Below are 25,798 nucleotides of genomic sequence, written 5' to 3'. Positions count from 1 at the left end.
GGTGGGGGGTGTGGGGGTGGGGGGGTGGTTTTCCTGAGTCTCACATGGTTGGGATTGCACATAGTGAGAGCAGATGGGCCGCCACCCCCCCCACCGCCCAGGAGGGCATTTCAGTAATTGGAGGGCTCTTTCCTGGGGCCCAGGGCCCACCTAGTTCACAGTGTTGCCATTAAGTATTTATATTTTCACTGATTTAGTGGGCTTGTAAACCTCACTAAATCGAAAGGCTGGAAGGAGCTGAAAAAAATGAACTTTCAAATACACATCCTTGAATTGGCTCGTGAGTTTATTGACAGATCTCTGGGATAAGTTGACCAGTGAAGAATGGTGCCAGAGCTTTTCATTTCATGCTTCTCTGATTATCACCCTCACTTCGCCTGTAACTTTCTCTGCACTCGTCTTATCAGCAAGCACCCATCCCTTTGCCCTGAAACCTTGGGACGTTGGGATTGAGACACTGGTGGCTTCTGTAGGGTCATCTGTAGGGTCAGGAGGAAATGTGTGGGCTAGAGAGGGGGTGCGGAGCGAGCGCCGGTCAGCCTCATTTACCCGTACTTTTCAGTAACACGGGCTGCAGAATCCAGAAGGTGAAGCGGAGGACAGGCCAGGACACAGGTGGCAGCCCCCCTGCAGGTGCACAAAGGTGGGTCTGAGTTACCGCACAGTTCAGTATGAGGGACGGTCTAACGAGAAGTGTTCTGAATATAAGGAAGAGTTATACTGATGTCCATACGTTTGCATTTCTTCATGGAAGAATGTTTATTTAAATGTACGTATTCCCTTTTTCGTCCTGTTTTAGGCTTGAACTCTGGTGCGAACTCCCCGGTCTCTGTTGGTGTCAGCGTGAGGTTTTGCGTGGCCTGAGCTGGGCCACAGAGCAAGCTTCTGGGTCTGGTTGCCACAGTGGCACTGGATCCTGTCCTTCACTCCAGTCGCTGGTTCATTGTATCACATTGATTTATTGGACAAATGTTGACTGAGGGTCCTGCCTTGTTTATACTGAAGTGTTACTAAGACAAAAGCGGGAACTGAGCAAGAGCTTCAGCACAGAGTTTTTGTTGCTGCTCGTGTTCATCTTTGTCACCGTGTCACCGTGGGTGTGCTGGTGACCTTGAGTCCCGGGACCTCACCTTGTACGGAAGGCTTCCCGATGGGGCAGGGTTGGCACCTGCCAGACCGCTGGGGCTGCGGGCATCACTGCTGGTTTTCTCATCCTTTCAGCGCAATCATCCACTTTCCTGCATAACCGTCTGGCCAAGGGTCGGGTGTGGAGGCTTGGGGGGCTTCTCTGCTCGAGCAGCCAGGGCCCCTGCTGGGTGCCATCAATGCACGGGCGCCCTGCCTGGGGCATGTGTGTCTGGCTGGTCGGAAGGGTTGGGAGCCTTGTGGAAGTTTCCACCCAGGCTGGCTACTTCCGAGTTGGGGAGCTGCAAGGGCTTGCTTTTGTTTTAGCATTTTAATTTGTTTTTATATGGATGGTTGTCCTAACTCAGTATATACCATAGAGTTAAAAAGAAACCTTTCCAAGAGATACATGACTGGCTCTGCCTGGAGACCCATTGATGAATTTATCAGTCGACAGAACTTCATCTTTGCTTCTTCAATCCATAATGGGTCACCGAAATTGTGAAAACTGAAAAGAGTTTGTTTCCTGCTATTGGAATATGGCTGGTAAATTAAAAACTGCAGTCTTCTCCTCTTCCACCTTTGACACATGAAACATTTCTTAATCTCCAACTAGAGAAAAACATCTGTTTTGCTTTAAATAACTCTCTCAGGGCACTAATGGGTTAGTGCATTTAAGGCTTAAGGGTTTTGTTTGTTCCTGTGTATGTGTTTTGGGCAGATTCTTAGTTATTTTAATCTTCTAATCTCATTTGGGGATGTGTTAGAAAAACAAAGCTCCTTACCGTTACTGAGTTGGCCTACTGAAGATTAACTAGCATCTTTCTTTATTCCCAAGGGAGGGAGGTAAAGTTTATCCTGCCAGGGATTATACATTGAGCACAGCAGTAATGTAATCATCCAGACTCAGGATTATAATTGGGAATTCTTAGCTTTTTAGCTAAGTTATTAGGAGCTTCACAGTCCCGGGTAATTGTAGAAAAATGTTCGGCCAGTCAGCGGTATTTTGTAGAAAGCCTTGTTCAAACATCTGCGTTACTAACAGAGAGGGAAGAATGATCTGGAAGTGAAAGAAATAAAAAGTGAAGCTCTTCCTATAATTTTTTAAAAAGGACTGCTCAATAAATAAAACCCTTAACTACCCAGAGGTGTTTTGCCACCATTTGTCAGTGTGACTGACCAAGGGTTTATCTTTTTTTTAACCTGATTGCTCTTTTTTTTTTTTTTTTTTTTGCGGTATGCGGGCCTCTCACTGTTGTGGCCTCTCCCGTTGTGGAGCACAGGCTCCGGACGCGCAGGCTCAGCGGCTATGGCTCACGGGCCCAGCCGCTCCGCGGCATATGGGATCTTCCCGGACTGGGGCACGAACCCGTGTCCCCTGCATCGGCAGGCGGATTCTCAACCACTGCGCCACCAGGGAAGCCCCTAACCTGATTGCTCTTTAAGATAAGGTCAAGATGGGAGGGTGGGGTGTGAATTGGGTCACATGGGCTTTTAGGGGTTCATGAACCACCCTGGGCTCACCCAGGTTTTCTTTGTGCCTGTGCGCGCCAGTGCTTTTGCTGGGAGGTTCCAGGGCTTTCATCAGACCCTCCGAAGGCCCCAAGGAAGTGAAGATGCTTGGGGGGCCGGGAGCAGGTGGGTTCAGGGATTACTGTTCTCCCTCCACCAGAGTCACTCAGGACCACCGACTGTAAGCGCCCAGGGTTTGTATTAAAGGGAGGAGTCTTGGACACCGCCCCACCCTGCCCTCCGCCCCCAGGTTTTCTGAATCCGAGTTCCTGGCATGTCTGGACCGGGAAGGCGGAAGAGTAGCAGGTTTGTGTTTTTAACCAGTTCTTCCTGTGCTCTCCAAGGACACTGATGTAGAAGAACTGCTGGGCCGGAGGCAACTGGACAGTCGGACGTTGCCATTTTAATCTGCTCCAGGTGTTGGTCTCTTCTGGACCACGCTCCATCCCCAGCTGAAACGTCTAAAAATACTTTACAACCTGTGTTACTGCAGCTGCCAGGAAGCAGGCTGGCTGGGCTTGATTATTGAGGTCACATATGAGGCCGTTGTCATTCATCACTGCCCCTCAGTACCCATTCCTCACCCCCCCAGCGGTGATGGAAATATTCCCAGGGCACGGGGCCTTCTCGACGCAATTACAGATGTGTCAGGAAAAGCCGATAGAGCGACAGCAGCTCAGCACGTTAGTGACAAATGACAGGCCCTCTGCTGAGCGGCACTGAGGTCTGTGCTAGTGAAATAACTTGTTTCTTAAGAGAGATGAACCCTAAGTGTGGGCGAGATTGTAGTGCTGTAGCCTCTTAGAGTTTTTAGTTGCAAAGCAATTTATAGTTCTCTTGGTTTTTTGGGTACCAGACATGGAATGCCTTACTCACTGGTCGGCTTATTGATTGGACTAGAATAAAAACCCGGGATGATCAGCTCCTCAGTCTTTGCTTGGAGAATTGCCGTTTAATGAAATGCATGATGTCGAGGCTTCATGGGCAGTTGACTAATCACTTTTGTTTAAGCACACATGGGGCATTGTTAAACGTTCATCTTTTATGGTGCATTACTTGTTGGGTTTATGGTAAAGGCTTTTCGCATTGAGCTGTAGGACTCGTTTCCTGCGGGTTATTTACTGTTTCTTGAATATTGTGTTTCTGTTCATCCCCCTGAAATGACTTCATCCAAGGGGCTTCATCCAAGGGGCTCACCTTAGTGCCATCCAGGCAAGGCCTTCCTGCCTTTGAGCCCTCACTGCGTGGTGTGGTCCACGGACTGATTACCAGCCATGTTTCTCCTTTGTTAGTTTGTTTGTTCATTTCTCCCTCTATCCTTCCACCCTTGTGTCCATCCATCTGTCCAGTCCCCTACCTACCACCCACTCATCTGTCCACCCAGCAGGTACTCACAGGGTGCGCGCTGCTGCTGGCCTTGCATCGCGAACAGCGCTGGGCAAAGTTGTGCCCTCATGGTGCTTGCATTCTAGTGGGAAGCATACACAAGCAAGTATAATTTAAAACTGTAATATTATAAAGAAATCAAAGCTGGGAGAAGTGTAGGGAGGGCTGCTGGGAGGGGCTACCTCAGGCACAGGAGCTGGGAGTGGGGGTGCTGAGCTGGGGGGCCACCATGTGGAGATGCGGAGGAGTGTGCTGCACGGAGGGGCTGGCGGGTGCAGAGCCCCGGGGAGTGGTAGGGGAGGTCGGGGGTGCAGGGAGAGAGTGGATACGAAGGCAGAGCCATGACCTCAGCCTCATGGCCAGGGTGAGTAGTGTGGGTTTTACTGGCAGCAAGCTGGAGGGTTACTAGAGGGTTACGTGTGTGTGTGTGTGTGTGTGTGTGTGTGTGTGTGTGTGTGTGTTCACAGAGCTGGCTGAGACTGGATTGTAGAGCTGGCCGGGGCAGAGGTGGCGGGGGGCACTTAGGAGGTCCTGCAGCAGGTGGCCAAGAGCTGTGGACAGGATCTGGACGCCCCTGGAGGGTCTCAGCTGCCCTGGTGCTCTGCCACCCCCAGCGGAGCTTCCCTAGAAAAGACTCGTGTTGGAAATCTTTTATCCCGTGGTGTGAGCGTCATGACACTCTGCAAAGTCCAGCCCCCACTGGTCACTACAGGAAGGACCCTATTCCTGCCTTCCGTGCAGGACGGTGAGGGGATTCTGAGCTTCTTTGAGTTTCTAGGTTAAGATCAGGCATTTTGACCTCAAGGGGTGTGACACTTGCCCCGGTCCTGAGTGACCCTGGGCACAGGCTGGATGCTAAACCAGAACCTCTTTTTGATGCGGTTCAAAAAGAGCAGATTTTAGGGATTCAGTTCCCTGTCTTCAGGTCAGCCTGATGCTTCACTATGGCCCAGCTTTCCCCTTAATGCAAAAAACTTTAATTATAAGAAGAAATTGTGAAAAGCCCAAGAATCAACATTTATATTGAATTTGATTTATACGTACCATTTTAGCTTATATTGTCAGGGCAGTTTCTAAGTGTTCAGAGCTTGTCAGAGAAAAGAAAGGGTTTATTTTTGGAAGAGTGTGTCTCCCGGTGTTCACCGCTCTTAGGAATTATGGGGAGTAATTGTCAGGAGGGCGCAGCAGCTCCAGGGCTGGAGGAGGCTGGCGGCAGATCCAGAATCTCACAGCGGCTGCTTTTGCCTGCCTTGTTCCCCAGCCTTGGTTACTTTTGTCAATATGAAACGCAGAAGAATAGCTCTTCCATGAAGATTCTTCACACAAAATGTATTCCTTTGACGACTTTCCATAGAATGTGAAGTCAGTTTCTTTTTCCATTTTTAACCGTGAAAGTGCAGCCTGCAGCTTCCGTTTCTGTGGGACAGGAAGAGCTAATCTGTGGCCTTGTTTGCATTTCCACCCCTCCTGCTCCGTGGGGTCGCGGTGCCCGTGGGGGGGCCGAGCCAGGGTCTGTCAGGGAGCCAAGGCGCTTTGACGGCTCGGAGGGCAGAGGCCGCTGTTAACTGTCGGTATCGTTGCTGGCTCATGAAACCTTGGGGGATAAGGACAGTTTCTATAAGATTTCATTTCAAAATCCAGACTTCATCTGGCCTATGCCCTGTGGATTCCTTTTTTTTTCATTTCATGTTGTCCCTTTGCCCCCTTCATTTTCTACAGGGAAGAGTCTCTTATTGTCATTTAAAAAATTTCATGCCAGCAGTGTATTGACTGGAAAGTACCAGGTTAGAAATGTTATCATTATTATTTTTTAAAATTTTTATTTATTTTTAATTTTTGGCTGCGTTGGGTCTTCGTTGCTGTGCGCAGGCTTTCTCTAGTTGTGGCGAGCGGGGGCTACTCTTCATTGTGATGCGCGGGCTTCTCATTGCAGTGGCTTCTCTTGTTCAGTAGCTGTGGCACGCGGGCTTCAGTAGTTATGGCTCACGGGCTCTAGAGAGCAGGCTCAGCAGTTGTGGCGCATGGGCTTAGTTGCTCCGTGGCATGTGGGATCTTCCCGGACCAGGGCTTGAACCCATGTCCCCTGCATTAGCAGGCAGATTCTTAACCACTGAGCCACCAGGGAAGCCCAGAAATGTTATTTTTTTTATTAGTAAGTTTTTATAGTATTCCTGGGTAGAAAGATATTTTTTTGGAAACAGTTATTTTCCTGTCTTCTGTTTTTCTCATGAGCCCATAAAATAACATCTTTATTATCATTTTTTGTTATATATAATATAAAAAAACAATATCTTTTAAAAAATTAGAAGTTTAAGATACATTAACGTTGCTTTTGACTGTAATCTTTCATTCCCAGAGGTAACACCATTAATAAGCTCCATATGTTTTCTTCTAGACTTAATAAAAATATGTTTATGCCCATTTTACACATACTCATAGAAAATACATGGTATCTGTTGGTGTGTGTATGTCATATGGTTTTTAAAAAAATTGTAGTAAAATATACATAAAACTTACCATTTTAATCATTTTACCATTTTTGGGTGTACAGTTCATTGCCATTAAGAACGTTAACATTGTTTTGCAGTCATCACCACCATCCATCTCCAGGACTTTTGTGGCGAGCGGGGGCTACTCTTCATTGTGATGCGCGGGCTTCTCATTGCAGTGGCTTCTCTTGTTCAGTAGCTGTGGCACGCGGGCTTCAGTAGTTATGGCTCACGGGCTCTAGAGAGCAGGCTCAGCAGTTGTGGCGCATGGGCTTAGTTGCTCCGTGGCATGTGGGATCTTCCCGGACCAGGGCTTGAACCCATGTCCCCTGCATTAGCAGGCAGATTCTTAACCACTGAGCCACCAGGGAAGCCCAGAAATGTTATTTTTTTTATTAGTAAGTTTTTATAGTATTCCTGGGTAGAAAGATATTTTTTTGGAAACAGTTATTTTCCTGTCTTCTGTTTTTCTCATGAGCCCATAAAATAACATCTTTATTATCATTTTTTGTTATATATAATATAAAAAAACAATATCTTTTAAAAAATTAGAAGTTTAAGATACATTAACGTTGCTTTTGACTGTAATCTTTCATTCCCAGAGGTAACACCATTAATAAGCTCCATATGTTTTCTTCTAGACTTAATAAAAATATGTTTATGCCCATTTTACACATACTCATAGAAAATACATGGTATCTGTTGGTGTGTGTATGTCATACGGTTTTTAAAAAAATTGTAGTAAAATATACATAAAACTTACCATTTTAATCATTTTACCATTTTTGGGTGTACAGTTCATTGCCATTAAGAACGTTAACATTGTTTTGCAGTCATCACCACCATCCATCTCCAGGACTTTTTCATCTTCCTAAACTATCCTCTACCGATTAAACACTAACTCCCCATTCTCCCCTGCCCCCGGCCCCTGGTAACCAGTATTCTACTTTCTGTCTCTGAATTTGACTACTAGAGACCCAACATAAGTAGAATTGTACAATATTTGTCTTTGTGCCTGGCTTATTTCATTTGGCGTAATGTATTCAGAGTTCATCTATGTTGTTGCACGTATCATAATTTCATTCCTTTTTAAGGCTGAATAATATTGCATTGTATGTATAGACCACATTTTGTTTATTCATTTGTCTGTTGATGGACATTTGGGTTATTTCCACTTTTGGCTGTTGTGAATAGTGCTGCTATGAACATGGGTGTACAAATACCTGTTTGAGACCCTGCTTTCAATTTTTTTGGGGTATATACTTAGAAATGGGATTGCTGGATCATATTCATAATTCTTTGTTTAATTTTTTGAGGATTTGCCCTATCATTTTCCACAGTGGCTGCACCATTTAATATTCCCACCAACAGTGCCCAAGGGTTCCAATTCCTCCACATCCTCCCTAACACTTGTTATTTCCTGGTTGTTTTTTTTTTTTTTTTTTTTTAATAATAGTCACCCTAATGTGTATGAGGTGATATCTCATTGTGGTTTTGATTTGCATTTTCCTAATGCCCAGGGATGTTGAGCATCTTTTCATGTGCTTAATAACTATTTGTGTGTCTTGTTTGGGGAAATATCTACTCAAGTGTTTTGCCCGTTTTTGAATTGGGCTGTTTTTTTGTTGAGTTGTAGGAGTTTTTTAAAAAAATCTATTCTAGATATTAACCCTTTATCAGGTATATGATTTGAAAATATTTTCTCCCATTCTGTGAGTTGCCTTTTCACTCTTAATAGTATCCTTTGATGCACAAAAGTTTTACATTTTGATGAAGTCCAATTTATCTATTTTTTTTTTGTGGACAGTGCTGTTGGTATCATATCCAAGGAATTGTTGCCAAATCCAATGTCATGAAGGTTTCCTCCTGTATTTCCTTTTAAGAGATTTCTAATTTAGCCTTTCATGTTTATTTTCACTTAATTTTTATATATGGTGTAAAGTGAATGTTGTAAGATTTTAGTTGCAGGCAAGTTGGAAAAACAGTACCAGTGACTTTCCCTGAGCCACATGAGAGTAAGTTGCTGACCTGATACCCCATCACCCCTGAACATGTTAGTCTATATTTCCTGCAAGCAAAGACCTTCTCTTATAGAGCCCCCAAACATCCATTAAAATCAGAAAAACTAGGGAATTTCCTGGCAGTCCAGTGGTTAAGACTCCACACTTCCATTGCAGGGGGCACGGGTTTGATCCCTGGTTGGGGAACTGAGACCCCACGAGCTGCGTGGTGTGGCCGAAAAAAAATCAGAAAAACTATCATTGGCATTTTAATACCATCCAGTCCTTAGACCCCATTCATGTTTTAGCGGTTATCCCCATAGCTGGTCTTTTGCAGTTGTTCAGAATCATGTTGCATTCAATTGTCATATGTCTTTAGTTTCCTTCATTCTACATTAGTTCCTTGGTCTCTCCTTGACTTTCATAACCTTGACTCTTTGGAAGAGTACAGGTCGGTTATTTTGAAAATGTCTCTCAATTTGGGTTTCCTTAGGATTACATTCAGGATGGATGTGTGTACATACATGCACATGTGTGTGTGCATGCATGTGCGTGCACATGCCCAACAATACCTCCGTGGTATTGTTCTACATTTACTGTCCTGAAACAGGCTGCTTTTCCCACCAGCAATGTTGTTTGTGTTGTTACATCTACAGCTAGTTCATTCATTTGAACTGCAAGACAGGATTCTGTCATGTGAATACACTGCCGTTGATTAGCTGTTCTCCTTTTGATGGACTTAGGGGTTGTTGGCAGTTCTTTGCTGTTACTAACAATGAGGCAAAAATCATCCTTGTTTACATTTCTTTTGTGGATGTAGATTTTCGAGGCAACAGACTTTTATTATTATTTTTAAAATTTGAAATATTTCAAACATGCTGAACGTATGGAGAGTAATATAACAGCACTCAACTTTAGCCAGTGTGAATGTTGGGTCTAGAATCTTTAAGTTGGTAGAGTTGTCACCCCAGTCAGTAAATGGGAGTTTTACTGACACTTGCTCAACGTCACTGTCTCACTGAGAATTATTGTTAATGATGAAATTGCCTCAAAACTGTGTAGCTTTAGGAACTTCCCTGGCAGTTCAGTGGTTAAGGCAGGCCCAGCGGCCACGGCTCACGGGCCCAGCCGCTCCGCGGCATGTGGGATCTTCCCATACCGGGGCGCGAACCCGGTTCCCCTGCATCGGCAGGCGGACGCGCAACCACTGCGCCACCAGGGAAGCCCTGTGGATGTAGATTTTCGAGGCAACAGACTTTTATTATTATTTTTAAAATTTGAAATATTTCAAACATGCTGAACGTATGGAGAGTAATATAACAGCACTCAACTTTAGCCAGTGTGAATGTTGGGTCTAGAATCTTTAAGTTGGTAGAGTTGTCACCCCAGTCAGTAAATGGGAGTTTTACTGACACTTGCTCAACGTCACTGTCTCACTGAGAATTATTGTTAATGATGAAATTGCCTCAAAACTGTGTAGCTTTAGGAACTTCCCTGGCAGTTCAGTGGTTAAGACTCCGAGCTTCCAGTGCAGGGGGTGCGGGTTCCATCCCTGGTTGGGGAACTAAGATTCCATATGCCGTGCGGTGCGGCCGAAAAAAAAAAAGTGTGTAGCTTTATTAAGAGAGAGGTATTTTGGGAAAACCAGTCAGACTTAAAAAGCAGAAAATGTGGGCCTACCACCCAGATGTGAACTGGGAATAAACTACCACATAGGCACAGCCAACTTTCCTTTTAGTCTTTCTTCATGTCTCTCTTAATAGAATTTAATGAAACAAGACAGGAGGAGGAATCACCGAAGGTTAAGGATAATGGACCTGAAAGACTTGCTTGGCCCCTGGGGAGACTCACCTCTCAGCTGGGTCCGTTCCTTGGCTCTGGCGTCAGGTGACGTGAAAAGTGCCTTCAGGAGTTCATTCCGAGCCTGCTTCAGGCCCCAGCATAGACCTGTGATAAATCAGCTCTGTGCTCACACGTGACGTTTGGCAAATCAAGGGAAGGAGAGGGAGGGAATCGGGTCAGAGCCCAGCTGGCTTCACAAGCCACGGGAAACAGAATTCTCCGAAGAGAAATAAGTCCATAAATTCAGGGCCTAGAGAGACGCGGCAGTGACAGGCAGCCTCTTGAGTTTTGTTGAAGCGTCTCGTTTTTCACTTGTGGAAATGGAAACGTGCTGTCTCCTGACCCCCACCCACACCTCCAGGGAGAGCTCTGCGGGCCACCCTGGACTGCAGAGTCCTCGACTGCTTTCAGCCTCGGCCGGAAGCAGGCGTGTGGCCGGCTGTGTCTTCCCACCAGGAGTAGAAAAGCGTGATCCACTCAAACACCAGCTCCTACAAGTTTAGAAGAGAGACATGGTCTCAGTACCTAGAAGTGAAGAAGTCTCTGTGTTCTGTCGGTGGGTGTTTCCTGGGTTTTGCTTTTAATGCTAAATAACATTCCTCCTGTCCTGTCTATTAATAGTGGAGTAAAGGGAACCACGGAGGTTTCCTAACATTTAAACTGCTTTGGACTCCTGTTCCTGGATGAAATTGTGTTTGGTGGGAATGTGGCTTTCACTTTTCAAGTTCTGATACCTGGATTGTGGGTAGAAAAAGGAGAAAAAGGGTCACATCCTGAAAGACAGTGGCAGCCACGGTAACCACAACCAGGAAGCTCATTTGGGGCTCTCGGGGATTCACTTTCCGTGCTGTTTCAAGTTCTGTGTTAGCATTTTAGCATACAGCAGAGTGGACATCACTTGTTTCAGTCATCACATGAGGATTCCGGTGTGGATAGTAATCCCGAGGGGTTTTCCTGCATCCTTTCTAGGGATGCAGAGTGTTCGGCCTTTGAAGTGACGCCGTCTGGGACCTCAGGCTGCTGCTGCGGGTCTGTAGGCCGAGAAGTGCCAGTGTAATGGGTACCTACTCACATTTGTCCCCAAGGCCCTGAAAGAGACCAGGGCGGAAGTGAGCCCTCGCTGGACAAGGGTGAGAGCAGAGTGGCCACGTCAGACCTTCACCCTAAACACCATCGCCTGCTTTCTGCATTCAAAGCAAGTTCTGGTTCAGTAGGAATCGTGGCCTCTCCGGGCTGTCAGCACCCCGCTTCCTCAGTCCTGGACCTGATGTGCTCACCTGACACCGGCTCCCTGACACCGTGTGCTCCAGGATGCTGTGTGTGGATGGGGAGGCAGACACACGTCGTGTGCACATCTGCTCTGCTCACGCACATGCTCCCTTGTCCCGCTGGACTCTGCTGCAAAACGCAAGAGTCGAAGATAAAATCATTGGGAATTTCACGATGGCAGTGGCAGAGCAGTGGACCAAGTGCAGGTCCTCTGAGCACGAGGCCCCATGTGCCTGCTGTGATCACACGCCCGTGAAGTCAGCCCCGCGCCCCCTGCCATATTGCCGTCTGCTCCTCTTCTTCCCCCACCCCAGCGCCCAGGCTCCCGACCCCGACCCTGATCACCCAGCATCGTACTGCAGCCGGCCCCTGACCCCAGCCTGCTCTGTACTTCCAGGGCCTCCTACCCGCCCCACTTCTTGCTCTTTTTTTTTTTTTTTTGAGATTTATCACCTTCTAAAATATTGTAACTGTAACTTATGGTTACCTAAAAAAATTATCATTTATTTCCCCTGCTAGAATATAAGTTCCCAAAGGGCAGGGATCTTCCACCAAATAAGGGAAGGCAGTTCAGAATTGAATATTTGATATTTACTGTGTAAGAATATGACATGTTATAAAGTAGGCATTACACATTAATGGCAGAGGAAAGATTTCACAATAAGCAGTAATTGGGCACCTGGTTGGCAATTATGGAAAAATTAATCATTTTACAGCCTTACTTTTTACTATACCTTAAAATAAATTCCAGTGGAATTAAAGAGATAAATGTAATTTAAAAAAATCTCACTGAGTGTACTTGGCCTTCCTAGGTATAAAATGTATTACAGCATTACAGTTAATAAAAACAGATGGTGCTGGCTGAGCAAGAAACCTATCACCAAGGAGATGAGAGGCCTGAAAGGGAGACCGATTGTCAATGAGAAGTTTGGTTTGTAATAAAGATAGCGTTTCAGATCAGGGCAAGAGGTGGGTTTTCATCAAAGGTGTTAGGACAACTGGCTGGTTCGTTTTAAAAATTGAACGCAGTAGCCATCTATGAACTTGTGTGAAAAACATAGCAGCTCTGTTATTGTATGAAGCAAGCATATCTCCAGAGAATACATGTAGTGTGATTCCAGTTATATAAAAGCAAAGACTATCTGTTGGTATGTAGTTCATTTATCTGCCTCCCACTCTCAGGGACCTGCCGTCTCTCATACATTCTGGCAAAGAGAGGATTTATCTTTTTTAAAAAATTGAGATATAATTGTCACATAACATTATATTAGTTTCAGATGTGCAACATAATGATTCAGTATTTGTATATATTGTGAAATGATCACAAGTCCAGTTAACATCCGTCTCCATATATAGTTACAAATTTCTTTTTTCTTGTGATAAGAACTCTTTCAGATGTGTGCTCTTAGCAACTTTCAAATATGCAGTACAGTATTATTAACTATAGTCACCATGCTGTACATTTTATCCCAGGACTTATTTATTTTATTACCGAAAATGTATACCTTTTGACCCCTTTTACCCACTCTGCCCATCCCCCACTCCACGTTTCTGGCAGCCGTCAGTCTGTTAAGAGAGGATTTATCTTAAACCTCTCAAGACTGGTCCCCTTGAGAGTCTCTGCATCTTCTGGCCCTCCCTGCGGGGCTCCGCTGACTGTATTCCTGGTTAGGTTGGAACTCCTGGGTCCTGGTATAGGGTGAGCCCTAGGCAGTCTGCCCCACCTGAGACAGGTCAGTGTGATGTTTCTGGGGGGTGATATGAGCATCAGAGCTTCTCAAAGCTCCACAGGAGATGCCAACATGCAGCTAATGCTGAAAACCACTGTTCTTGTTGGATCTGGTAAGAATTCCTCCTTTTGAGGCATAACAAGATCGAGGCCAAGAGCCGCTCCAAAGGGTTAGGGCATGGGGCTCAGCAGATTCTTATAGTCATACAGAGACAGACGTGCATCTGCGGTACTTCTGACCAGCCCACTTATTAAAGGGTGCAGAATGCCCTCCGGGGTTGTCTGTCCAGAGGATGGAGATGGGGCCTTTAGCTACTGGTTCCCACCCTTGTTGGCTTTCCAGGCAGGCCAGCAGGCTCCCGTGACTTCTGAGAAGGCCCCGGGGCAAAAAGACCCTCAATGCTTGCTTGAGGGAGGGAGTCCCGGCTGTCAGCTAGGCTGGAACTTGCGTGGTACCATCAGCAGCTGTGGCCAAGGGGACGACGTGCAGGCACTCAGATAGAGTGATTCTGTGTTTAAGTCGTTGCATAGCCTTATGTACCCCATCCTTAACATTAAGTGCACTTCTAGGCATTTTGGGGGATTCTCATTAAATGTTACCTGGAAAATTATAGTTGTAAGAATGAAATATTCTTTAAAGCGGTGAGGGAAAAGTCTCATTTCTGTTTATGTTTTCAGTCTGGTAGAGGAGCTCCTAGGAAGAATAAGTCAATCCTTAGGCAACGCTTTTTCTTTCTGGTTCCTGCTTGGCTCCTGTTTGGGAACCAGCGGGCTGAGCCTGGAGGGGCCCATCCAGCCTTTGGACCAAGCCAGGTGCAGCCTGGAAGCCTCGACAGGTGGTGACGGGTGAGGGGACCCTTCTGGGGATGCATGCAGTGACTTCCTGGGCCCAGCTTTGTGAAATGTGTTGCTATGTGGGTACCTCATCTTGGGTGTAGTCTTGAAGGACATGGGGTCAGGGATGCAACGTACAGGGCCCCTCGCAGGGTCAACCTTCCCAGCCCCCTCGGGCACCTGGGTCTCTTTGGGGAGTGCACTGGCCCCTTCAGCTGTGGGCACTCCCAGACAGGAGGGACAGTGGCACCAGGGTTGGAGGACTGGTGCTTGGAGCCGGTGTTGGCTGACTTGCTTTAGAAATGTAATTTTTTTTTAACTTTTTATTTTATATTGGAGTATAGTTGATTAACAATGGTGTGTTAGTTTCAGGTGTACAGCAAAGTGAATCAGTTATACATATACATGTATCTATTCTTTTTCAAATTCTTTTCACATTTAGGTTGTTACATAATATTGAGCAGAAATGTAATTTTTGTGGATGTGGCGTTTAACAAATATATTGTGCCTGAGTACCATGTCACCTAATATTAATTGAAGAATAGTGACCAGATTCATGAATTATCTTTGCTTGAACTTAAATACTAATCTAATATTAGTATTAATATCTAATGATCTAATGTATACGGATATTTGAAAGTAGTAGTTGAGTTTAGTGCTTTGAGTGTGGAATAAAAATATGCTAAAAAATGAAAGCAGCTTATGAAATACAAGTAATTTTACTTACCAGGGGCGTATAATAATATGAGAGGTAAATCAGCGTTAACAGACAGCCAGTCTGCTTGTTTACGAGTTAGCCAGACACGGATCCATCCACTTCTAAACTCTCTTCTCTCTTTGCATAGTAGCTCTGCTGTTCTTTCCAGAAGTTTCTTTTTTTTTTTAAAAAGAAGTGTTGACCAAATGTAAAACTGATAGCTAGTGGGAAGCAGCCGTATAGCACAGGGAGATCAGCTCGGTGCTTTGTGACCACCTAGAGGCGTGGGATAGGGAGGGTGGGAGGGAGGGAGACTCAAGAAGGAAGAGATATGGGGATATGTGTATATGTATAGCTGATTCACTTTGTTATAAAGCAGAAACTAACACACCATTGTAAAGCAATTATACTCCAATAAAGATGTTAAAAAAATAAATAAATAAAATTTAAAAAATAAAATAAAATGCTTTAAAAAAAAAGAAGTGTTGAACTATATCTAAAATAGATAACTAATAAGAACCTGCTGTATAGCACAGGGAACTCTACTCAATTCTCTGTAATAGCCCAATGGGAAAAGAATGTAAAAAAAAAAAGAGTGGCTATATGTATATGTATAACTGATTCACTTTGCTGTACACGTGAAACTAACACAACATTGTAAATCAACTATACTCCAATAAAAATTTTTTTTTTTTTTTTTTTTTTTTTTTTTTTTTTTTTTTTGTGGTATGTGGGCCTCCCTCTGTTGTGGCCTCTCCCGTTGCGCAGCACAGGCTCCGGACGCGCAGGCCCAGCGGCCATGGCTCACGGGCCCAGCCGTTCCGCGGCACGTGGGATCCTCCCAGACCGGGGCGCGAGCTCGGTTCCCCTGCATCGGCAGGCGGACGCGCAACCACTGCGCCACCAGGGAAGCCTCCAATAAAAATTTTTTTTAAAAAGTGTTGAGAATGTTTTTTGGGGGGAGGGGTAGAGAAATGTATAACTCTAAAAGTAAACCTTGCTTTTGAAAAATGAAGTTATTATACATGAAGGAGGATTATAATAAATAGCAGACTGTCATTGATAATAAAAACGAAGTTGAGAACTAACAGTTTCTAAGCTTTGCATCCATGCGTATGATCCTCACAACCACTGTGAGAGGGGAGAAGCTCAATTCTCTCCTTGATTAACTTGTTCAAGGTCATGGGACGCGGCCACTAAGTGAGTGAGCTGGGTTCCAACAGAAGACAGTCTTTTAGGTCATCCTGCCTCAGGCTTTTTCTGACTGAACTTCCTTAACTACCATCTTTCTGATTTATAACATGGTCTGTTCAAACGAAGACCAGTGGGTGACGTTTGGTCCTTCAGGAGTCAGCTGATCTAGAAGTGGATTCATGTCCTTGCCAGTGACCTTCAGTTCACTTGTAGTTGCACTGAGGTTTACAGGTCTGTGTGTTCCTTTTCTCCCCAGAAGTTGAATGGTATTGACCAGAATCCTCAGTAGCTGCTTGCAAAGCCGTCTTTCAGGGCTTACTTATTCTGTTGTATTTCTCCAGGTTCTGGGAATCACTGGCCCATCTCCAGAGCCTCTGTATCTCACAGTTAGAAGTATTGTCTGTGTTTGATAGGCTGGAAACAATTTTGTTGAGTAAAAGTTTAGGTTAATAAGGGAATCATATGCAAATAAAAGTGCCTTACAAAGTTAAAAGAACCTCCATTTTTGAGCATTAATCGGTATTAACAGTGTTCTTTTTGGTAAGATCACCTTTATCTATCTATCTGTTTTACTGAGGGATAGTTAACATATAATACTATGTTAGTTTCAGGTATACAACATAGTGATTCGATTTTTAAATACATTACCAAATGGTCATCATGATAAGTCTAGTAACCATCTGTCACCATACAAAAATACTACTGTATTCCTTATGCTGTGTATTATGTTCCTGTAACTTATTTATTTTGTAACTGGAAGTTTGTACCTCAGTCTTATTCATCTTTTCCCACCTCCCTCCCTCCTCAACTACCAGTTTGTTCTCTGTATCTATGAGTCTGTTTCTGTTTTGCTTTGTTTGTTTGTTTTTTAGATTCCACATGTAAGTTAAATCATATGGTATTTGTCTTTCTCTGCCTGACTTACTTCACTTTGCATGATACCATCTAGATCCATCCATGTTGTTGCAAATGGCAAGATTTCATTCTTTTTTATGGCGGTTTAATATTCCATTGTGTGTGTGTGTGTGTGTGTGTGTGTGTGTGTGTGTGTATACATACTATATCTTCTTTATCCATTCATATATTGATGGGCACTTGGGTTGCTTCCATATGTTGGCTATTATAAATAGTGCTGCAGTGAACATAGGGGTGCATATATCTCTTTCAATTAGTGTTTTTGTTTTCTTCGGGTAAACACCCCGAAGTGGAATTGCTGCATCTTATGGTAGTTCTAGTTTTAATTTTTTGAGGACTCTCCATACCGTTTTCCATAGTGGCTGCATCAGTTTACATTCCACCAACAGTGCAGGAGGGTTCCCTTTTCTTCACACCCTGGCCACACTTGTATGGTCAGTTCATCTATGACAAAGGAGGCAAGAATATACAATGGGGAAAAGACAGCCTCTTCAATAAATGGTATTAGGGAAACTGGACAGCTACATGTAAAAGAATGAAACTAGACCATTTTCTTATGCCATATACAAAAACAAACTCAAAATGGATTAAAGACTTAATCATAAACCATAAAACTAGAAGAAAATAGGCAGAACAATGCTTTGACATTGATCTTAGCAGTATATTTTTGGATATGTCTCCTCAGGCAAGGGCAACAAAAGCAAAAATAAGCAAATTGGACTACATCAAACTTAAAAGCTTTTGCATGGTGAAGGAAACTATCAGCAAAATGAAAAGGCCACCTACTGAATGGGAGAAGATATTTGCAAATGATATCTCTGATAAGGGGTTAATATCCAGATTATATACAGAAACCATACAGCTCAATGTCAACAAAACAAACAATCCGATTAAAAAATGGGCAGAGACCCTGAATTGACATTTCTCCAAAGAAGACATATAAACGGCCAATAGACACATGAAAAGATGCTCAACATCACTAATCATCAGTGAAATGCAAATCAAAACCCCAATGAGACACCACCTCACACCTGTCAGAATGGCTGTCATCAAGAAGACAACAAGGTCTTCCCTGGTGGCGCAGTGGTTGAGAATCCACCTGCCGATGCAGGGGACACGGGTTCATGCCCCATTCCGGGAAGATCCCACGTGCCGCAGAGCGACTGGGCCCGTGAGCCATGGCCGCTGAGTCTGCGCGTCCGGAGCCTGTGCTCCGCAATGGGAGAGGCCACAACGGTGAGAGGCCCGCGTACCGCAAAAAAAAAAGAAGACAACAAATGACTAGTTTTGGCACATTATTATTTTAAAAGGTAATCATGAGTTGGAAAATGAATAAATGTTTATGGATCATGCGTCTGTATTTTATCTGTAAAATATAAAGTTATTTCAAAGAGTGTTTTTGGTTATTAATTTGTTTCACTATGTTTTGATATTCCATTTAAATTTAAGTTCAGTAACGACAAAACAAGAACTGAATCTTAGGGTCTACAATATAGTCTAGAAAATGTGGGTCCATTGGGAATGCTTCCTATTCAATATGTTTGTTTTTCAAACAAGGTCATGAACTCTCTTAAGTTAATCTAGATCTAAATAACTTCGATTACCACTGAATTTATGTGAGTGATTTTCGTAGACTAATGAGTTAATCGGCAGCCCATTCTAACCACCGAGGTACTAGAGCAATTGCGTTATCTGCCTGGGTTAGTTTTCTTGCCTCTTTTAGTGAACATAATCATTTCTGATTATTGCAAGGGTTAGTCAGCTTTAATTATGGCAGTTTTTCTAAAATTTACATTTTTAAAACTTTGTATTATAGAAAACTTTGAACTCACATAAATAGAGAGGATGGATAGTGTAACAAATCCCCATGTACTCAGCATCCTGTATCAGTGACTATCATCCATCACAGAAAATTCACATCTTACGGGTATCCCTGTGCGTGGCCCGGCTGTGGGCACTGCTGATTGAGTCTAGCAGAGCACACATCAGGGGGTTGTGTGGGGACCACAGAGAATAGGTCGTTGAATGGCTGTATTCTTTCCCTGTTTTTTTTTTTTTTTTTGTGGTATGCGGGCCTCCCTCTGCTGCGACCTCTCCTGTTGCGGAGCACAGGCTCCGGACGCGTAGGCCCAGCGGCCATGGCTCACGGGCCCAGCCGCTCCGCGGCATGTGGGATCCTCCCAGACCGGGGCGCGAACCCGGTTCCCCTGCATCGGCAGGCGGACGCGCAGCCACTGCGCCACCAGGGAAGCCCTCTTTCCCTGTTTGATGGGCATTTAGTTTAATTTTTTTTTCTAACACAAATAGGCAGTGTGGCAGTAAACATGCTTGTATGTAATTTTTTTTGTACTCATGTGGGTATTTCTGTAGGATAATGGAGGAAACATCTACATATGAAGGAGGCTTGGATATTTTCATTCTTCCCTATGAAGATATTGTAACCTGCTAAATTTTAGCACTTTTGCTCTTTTCTTAGAAGTTCTAGGTTAATTATTCTCTGAATGGAATTATCTTTATTGGGACTATCTTAAGAAATGCTAGCTGCCACAGCAGACACTCAGAAATCTCCATGGCTTAACACAACGAAAGTTAGTATCACCAAAGTACCGCCTGGGTTGGTAGGAGTCTGCTCCACTTGCTGACTCAGGGATCCAGGCTCCCTCCAGCTCGTAACACTGGCCTCCCCGGCAGAAGGAGAGAGGGGTGGAGGCACCTTACCAGCTCTGACGTGTCACCTCTGTTCACGTTTCTGTCAGGGTCACTCACTTCATGGGGGGTGTGGGGGTGTGCTTGGATGTTGGGTAAGCACCGTGGCTCTGCCCGTCCTCAGCTGGCAAGGAAGGGGATATTGTATACTTGACCGCCCTTGACCTCCAGCCCCATGTTTGCCTGTCCAAACACTTAAAAGTCTTTGCCCCCCAAGGGAAAGGAGGTTTGAAATCAAGCTTAGATTCCTTGTGTCTCAGTCCCCTCCTTAACTATGGCTGTGTTAGAATAGCCTTTCCAAGTGTGTTCTGGAAAACTGGCATCTGAGCCCAAGGAATGGATTTAGTGTCATTTATATTCTAATGGCAATATTCTTCTTTTTGTTGCCTTAAATGTATTTTATTTTTTAAACTTTGTTATCTTGAAAAGTTGCAAAAATAGTACCCAGGGGACCTGTATACCTTCACCCAGCTTCCCCTGGATATATTCCATTCCACAGATATTATTTGTATTTTGTCAAAGGAGATACATTGACAAGTAAAGCCAGAGTTGCTCTCAGCTTTCTGTTTGTACATCCCCATCACCAATAGGTGGTCTCTCTTTGCTCACAGGTACTCCTTTTTTAAAAATTAATTTTAATTTTATTCTATTTTTTGGCCATACTGCGTGGCTTGTGGCATCTTAGTTCCCCGACCAGGAATCGAACCCGTACCCCCTGCAGTGGAAGCATGGAGTCCTAACCACTGGACCACCAGGGAATTCCAGGTACCCCTTCTTTACAAATGAACAGGATGAACTGAGAATCACCCAAAGACCCCAGTCTGGGCCCCACACTGCTGACTAACCTGTAACCCAGTAGTTTATGCATTTTTGCTCTATTGACAGGATGCCAGAAAAACAAGAAGGAAAGCCTTTCTTATTTATTAGACGATAACAAAGAACCTTCAATAGTCTTGGAGACTTTTAAGATAAATATGACCTAAAACTCTTCTTAGATCATCACTTTTCCGTAATCTCCTCTGAGGCCACAGATAGCACTGCTAACCTTAATTAATTGAGTTATCCAAATATGGGCTTGGACACAAAGGATCAGAATGAGGGCATCTAGATGAATCAGCAGAGAATCATTCTCACTGCTGCCTTAATTCAAGTCTACTGAATGCCTGGACTCTTGTAAAGAAATACAGGTATATTAGTCATCTGTTGCTGTGTAACAAATTACCCAAACCTTAGTGGCTTAAAACAACCATGAACTTGTATTATCTCATACATTTTCTGTGAGTCAGGAATTCATTAGTGAGCAGTTTTATTTTGGTTTTTTTTTTTTTTGCGGCACGTGGGCCTCTCACTGTTGTGGCCTCTCCCGTTACGGAGCACAGGCTCCGGACGCGCAGGCTCAGCGGCCATGGCTCACGGTCCCAGCCGCTCCGCGGCATGTGGGATCTTCGCGGACCAGGGCACGAACCTGTATCCCCTGCATCGGCAGGCGGGCTCGCAACCAGTGTGCCACCAGGGAAGCCCTAGTGGTCAGTTTTGATGCGGGGTCTCTTGTGAGGTTGTAGTTCAGATATGAATTGTGACTGGAAGATCTGCTTTCTTTTATTATTTTAATTTAATTTTTTCTTATATTGGAGTCTGGTTGATTTACGATGCTATGTTAGTTTCAGGTGTACAGAGCAGAGTGACTCAGTTATCACTCAGTTATCAGAGGACCCACTTTCAAGACGGCCCGTGTGACTGGCCGTTTGAGGCTGGCTGTTGGCAGGAGGCCTTGGCTCCTGTCCACACGGGCCTCCCCGTAGGGCTGCTTGACGTGACCACTGGCTTCTCCGAGTGAGCCGCCCAAGAGAGCGAGGTGGAGGCCACAGTGTGTTTCAGGACCTGGCCTCTCAAGCCACCCAGCACCGTTTCCTCAGGATCCCGTTGGTGACGCACGTTGGCCCTATTCCGTGGCGGGGGAGGGGCACACATGGCCTGAATTCTAGGAGGTGAGGCTCCCGGGCTGTCTTGGAGGCTGACGATCACGGTGGGAGATGAAGCAGAAGTGACAGGGCTCGGTGAGCCTGGACCAGTCGTTTACTGAAGAGGTCGTCTTAGTTACAGTTCCCTCATAGTAGAGGTTGGGTAACCTCTACTGGATTTTAATGAAAAACAGAACAGAATCAAGAACCATCAGCCGAAGGTGGGCCTTGTTGCACTGAGGTTTGGTGGCAGAAGTGGAGCTGTGGTCAGAAGGCGTGGACCCAGCTCCGACCTCTGCTTCCTGCAGGGGCTCCGAGTCTCCTCCAGACATGGTGGGGACGATCCCTGCCCTGTAGGTCTCACAGGCTGTCATGAAGGGTAAAGTCCAGCGCGAGGGAATGCGTGAATTGTACGGCGTGTTGTGGGAATGTTAATTATGATAATGAGGAAGATTTTTAAAATGCACTGAGAGGGACTTCCCTGCTGGTCCAGTGAGTAGGACTCCATGCTCCCAATACAGGGGGCCTGGGCTCAATCTCTGGTTGGGGACCTGGATCCCGCAGGCCGCAACTAAGAGTCTGCATGCCACAACTAAGATCCTGCATGCTGCAACTAAAGATCCTGCATGCCGCAACTAAGACCCGGAGCAGCCTAAACAAACAAATAAATAAATAAATATTTAAAAAAATAAAATGCACTGAGATTTGTTCAGTACTTAAACCTGGCAGCAACTGATTATGTTGTTCAGACCCAGTATCTTAGGATTATTATTATTTTTTTGTGTGCTGGATAAAAGCATTGGTGACTAAGTGTCTTTATTACAAGGAACTGTGAGGTGAAAGCCCTGGGTTGGTGGCAGGAGCCTTCCTGGTTCCGTAAGGAGGTTGAGACACAGGCGGCACCTGCGTCTGGGGTCTTCTCGCAGCCTTTCCGTCTGGGCCTTGGCCCTGTTGCCCTCTTCCTTTGGCCAGTCCTGAATTATTGCCTCAGCTCCTTGTCATAGATGAGTATTTCAGTCTAAGGGTCCCCTTCTTCCTCTCCTGTGGTGTGGATGTGAGAACTGACTCGGGGTCCTCAGCCTAATCGTGGTTTACGTGGTCTGGGGCTAGATCCCTGGACCACGAGCAGCAGACCTGGAGAAATGGCTACAAAGTGAGCTTCATATAGGCCAAGATTTCTGAAAATTCACTTTATAGGTGGGAAAAGCTTGAATTATCATAGGTATTTGATATCCATTATTTTGAAATAAGGTTTGTTCATTAGAATTATGTCTGTCTACACAAAGCTATTGAAGCAACCTAAATGTCCATCGACAGATGAATGGATAAAGATGTGGTACATATATACAATGGAGTATTACTCAGCCATAAACAGGACCGAAATTGGGTCATTTGTAGAGACGTGGATGGACCTAGAGACTGTCATACAAAGTGAAGTAAATCAGAAAGAGAAAAACGAATATCGTATATTAACGCATATATGTGGGATCTAGAAAAATGATACAGATGAACCAGTTTGCAGGGCAGAAATTGAGACACAGGTATAGAGAACAAATGTATGGACACCAAGGGGGGAAAGCGGGGGGGTGGAGGGTGGGGGGATGAATTGGGAGATTGGGATTAACATGTGTACGCTAATATGTATGAAATAGATAACTCATGAGGACCTGCAAAAAAATACGTTTATTTAGTGTCAAAAAGACTTAAATAGATGTACTAGTTGCTCATTTTAGCAACTTAGAGAAAATTGAAAAATGTAAAAAAATTCAATAAATCCAGGAGACATTAAGAGAAAATTAAATTTGACTAGATAAAAATTAACCCTCCTATAACGTAAAGAAATTCAGAAGATAAATGTTGGACTAGGAGAAAATATTTTCAACATTTTTGATTGAGTTTTTTATTGAGGTAATTATAGGTTCACATGCAGTTGTAAGAAATAATAGTGAGATACTGTGAACCTTCACCCAGTTTCCCCTAATGGCAGAGCCTTGCGAAGTATGGTACAATGAGGACATTGAGACTGATGTAATCCATCCATCTTTAGGTAGTTCTTTTTTTGCCTATGGCTGCGTAGTAGATCCAGCATCATTTGTTGAAAAGACTGTCTTTCCCCCATTTTTACGCTTTTGTCAAAAATCGGTTGGACTTACTTATTTGTGTGGGTCTGTTTCTGGGGTCTCCATGTGTCTGCCGCTCCCCCATCACCACACTGTCTTCTTTGCTCTGGTGTTTATACAGTAAGGCTTGATGTTGAGCACGGCGACTCCTCCCACTTTATTCTCCTTTGTCAGACTTGTTTTAGCTCTTCTAGACCCTGAGCCGTTCCACATTAATTTTAGAATAAGCTTGTTATGTCTATGAAAACCATGCTGGCATTTGGATAGGAATTGCGTTAACGCTCTGAATCAATTTGCAGAGACTTCTCTTTTTTACTGTGTTGTGGCATCTAATACATAAACATGGTATGTCTCTCCGTTTATGAAACATTTTCTTTTTTAAAAATAAAGAACTAATTCTTAGAGTCTATAAAGAGCACCTACAAAGTAATAACAAACAAGAGGCCAAAACACATAGGAAACTGGGAAAAGGCTATTATTAGGCAGTTCCCAGAAAAAAGACAAATGGTAACCAAGGTTTGAATAGAGGCTTAATCTCACCCATGATGCAGGAAGTGCAGATTAGAAGATCCCTTTGTTTTGTCTGGTAAAAATTAAAAGTTGATGGCGTCATTTGATGAGAGTACAAGGAAGTGGGGCTGTGATACACTGCTGGTGGCAGCAAGCGGGTGAAGCGTTTTTTTTTGTTGTTGTTGTTGTTGTTGTTTTTTTGTGGTATGCGGGCCTCCCTCTGTTGTGGCCTCTCCCGTTGCGGAGCACAGGATCCGGACACGCAGGCTCAGCGGCCATGGCTCACGGGCCCAGCCGCTCCGCGGCATGTGGGATCCTCCCAGACCGGGGCGCGAACCCGGTTCCCCTGCATCGGCAGGCGGACGCGCAACCACTGCGCCACCAGGGAAGCCCCGGGTGAAGCGTTTTAGAAGACACTTAGCAATGTTAATCAAAATTAGTAGCAGATAGAACTTGACTGAGCAGTTCCACTGCTTTGAGCATCTCCTTCAGAAGTCTGTGCACCTGTGCGCGAAGATATTGGTACAAGGATGCTCCATACAGTGTTACGGGAACAACCAAAATGCTAGTCGGTAGGGGAAAGGCTGGACAAATTACCTCATTCATAGTGTAGGATACTGTGCACTAGTTAAAAGACTGAGGCCCACCTGTATGTACTGACATCTCAAATTAGATAAGAATAGAGGTCAAATTATCCCCCTCCCCCTTTTTTGGTTCTGCTTTCCTTTTAAACAGATATAAAACAGCCATCTGGTCACTACTGACTTTCTTGTCACATTGTTGAACAGATACAGCTGCTTCAGATAATTCCATTGTGGCTCAGGGAGGCTAAATTACTGATAAATTAACTTTCTTTTTATGGCTCTTATTTCAAAATCATTTTTATTGCCTTCATTATGTACCAGGAATGGGGAATAAAGGTCTAGGGCTGGGGGGAGGGCTCATGCCTTGGCAGGAACGATGTGTCTCTGGCTTTGCCCAGTGGTCTGGCCCTCCCAGTTCCCTGGCCCCTTGTCATCCTACTTGGGTCAGAAGGGCATTGCTAACCCCTCTGAGAAATGGCTTTTCCTTTGACAAGGTCTTAATAGGGCTGGTATCCTGAAGAACTCTTGTTTTCATGATCCAGTTTGGGAGAAAAGTTTCATAAAAAGTGTTTGACAATAGTTGACTAAGTACGTTGATCTATGCTCCTTTCAAAATTTATTGTGCATTTAATTTAGTAAATCAAAATATTTTTTTCAAAGAAATTTCAGAACAGAATTGCTTCTCTGAGCCGAGCTCATTTTCTGTACGTTGTATTCCAAGTAAAAATACTGTGAATTATTTAAGGCAAATAAGAAGGAGTAAGACAGTAGACACTGGTATATCCACTCCCCAGCATAACAAAGTGTTCTTCTTACTTGTAGACTTTTTTTTTTGGCTGCACCTTGTAGCATGTGGGATCTTAGTTCCCTGACCAGGGATTGAACCCGTGTCCCCTGCAGTGGAAGCACGGAGTCTTAACCACTG

The 25,798-nt window shown here is 44.5% G+C and overlaps 1 protein-coding gene across 13 annotated transcripts in view; it reads left to right on the top strand.

Moving 5' to 3' along the window:
• Positions 1–25,798, top strand: part of DTD1 (D-aminoacyl-tRNA deacylase 1) — a 115,226-nt gene that overhangs the window by 31,429 nt on the left and 57,999 nt on the right. For 4 of the 13 annotated variants that reach the window (XM_055090270.1, XM_055090269.1, XM_055090268.1 and 1 more), the window contains one exon: positions 17,678–18,311. The exons of 5 other annotated variants lie outside the window; for them this stretch is intronic. In XM_055090270.1, coding sequence (XP_054946245.1) covers positions 17,678–17,911 — 234 coding nt within the window. In that variant the 3' untranslated portion in view covers positions 17,912–18,311. Of the gene's footprint in view, positions 1–15,651; positions 15,844–17,677; positions 18,312–25,798 lie in introns of those variants that run through there. 4 more of the 13 variants (XM_055090271.1, XM_055090273.1, XR_008619191.1 and 1 more) reach the window with 3 other exon arrangements.

This window comes from Physeter macrocephalus, chromosome 14 (assembly GCF_002837175.3).
Source record: "Physeter macrocephalus isolate SW-GA chromosome 14, ASM283717v5, whole genome shotgun sequence".
Lineage (NCBI taxonomy): Eukaryota > Metazoa > Chordata > Mammalia > Artiodactyla > Physeteridae > Physeter > Physeter macrocephalus.
Note: the sequence above shows the minus strand (reverse complement) of the source record. Positions and strands in the feature narration are given on the sequence as shown.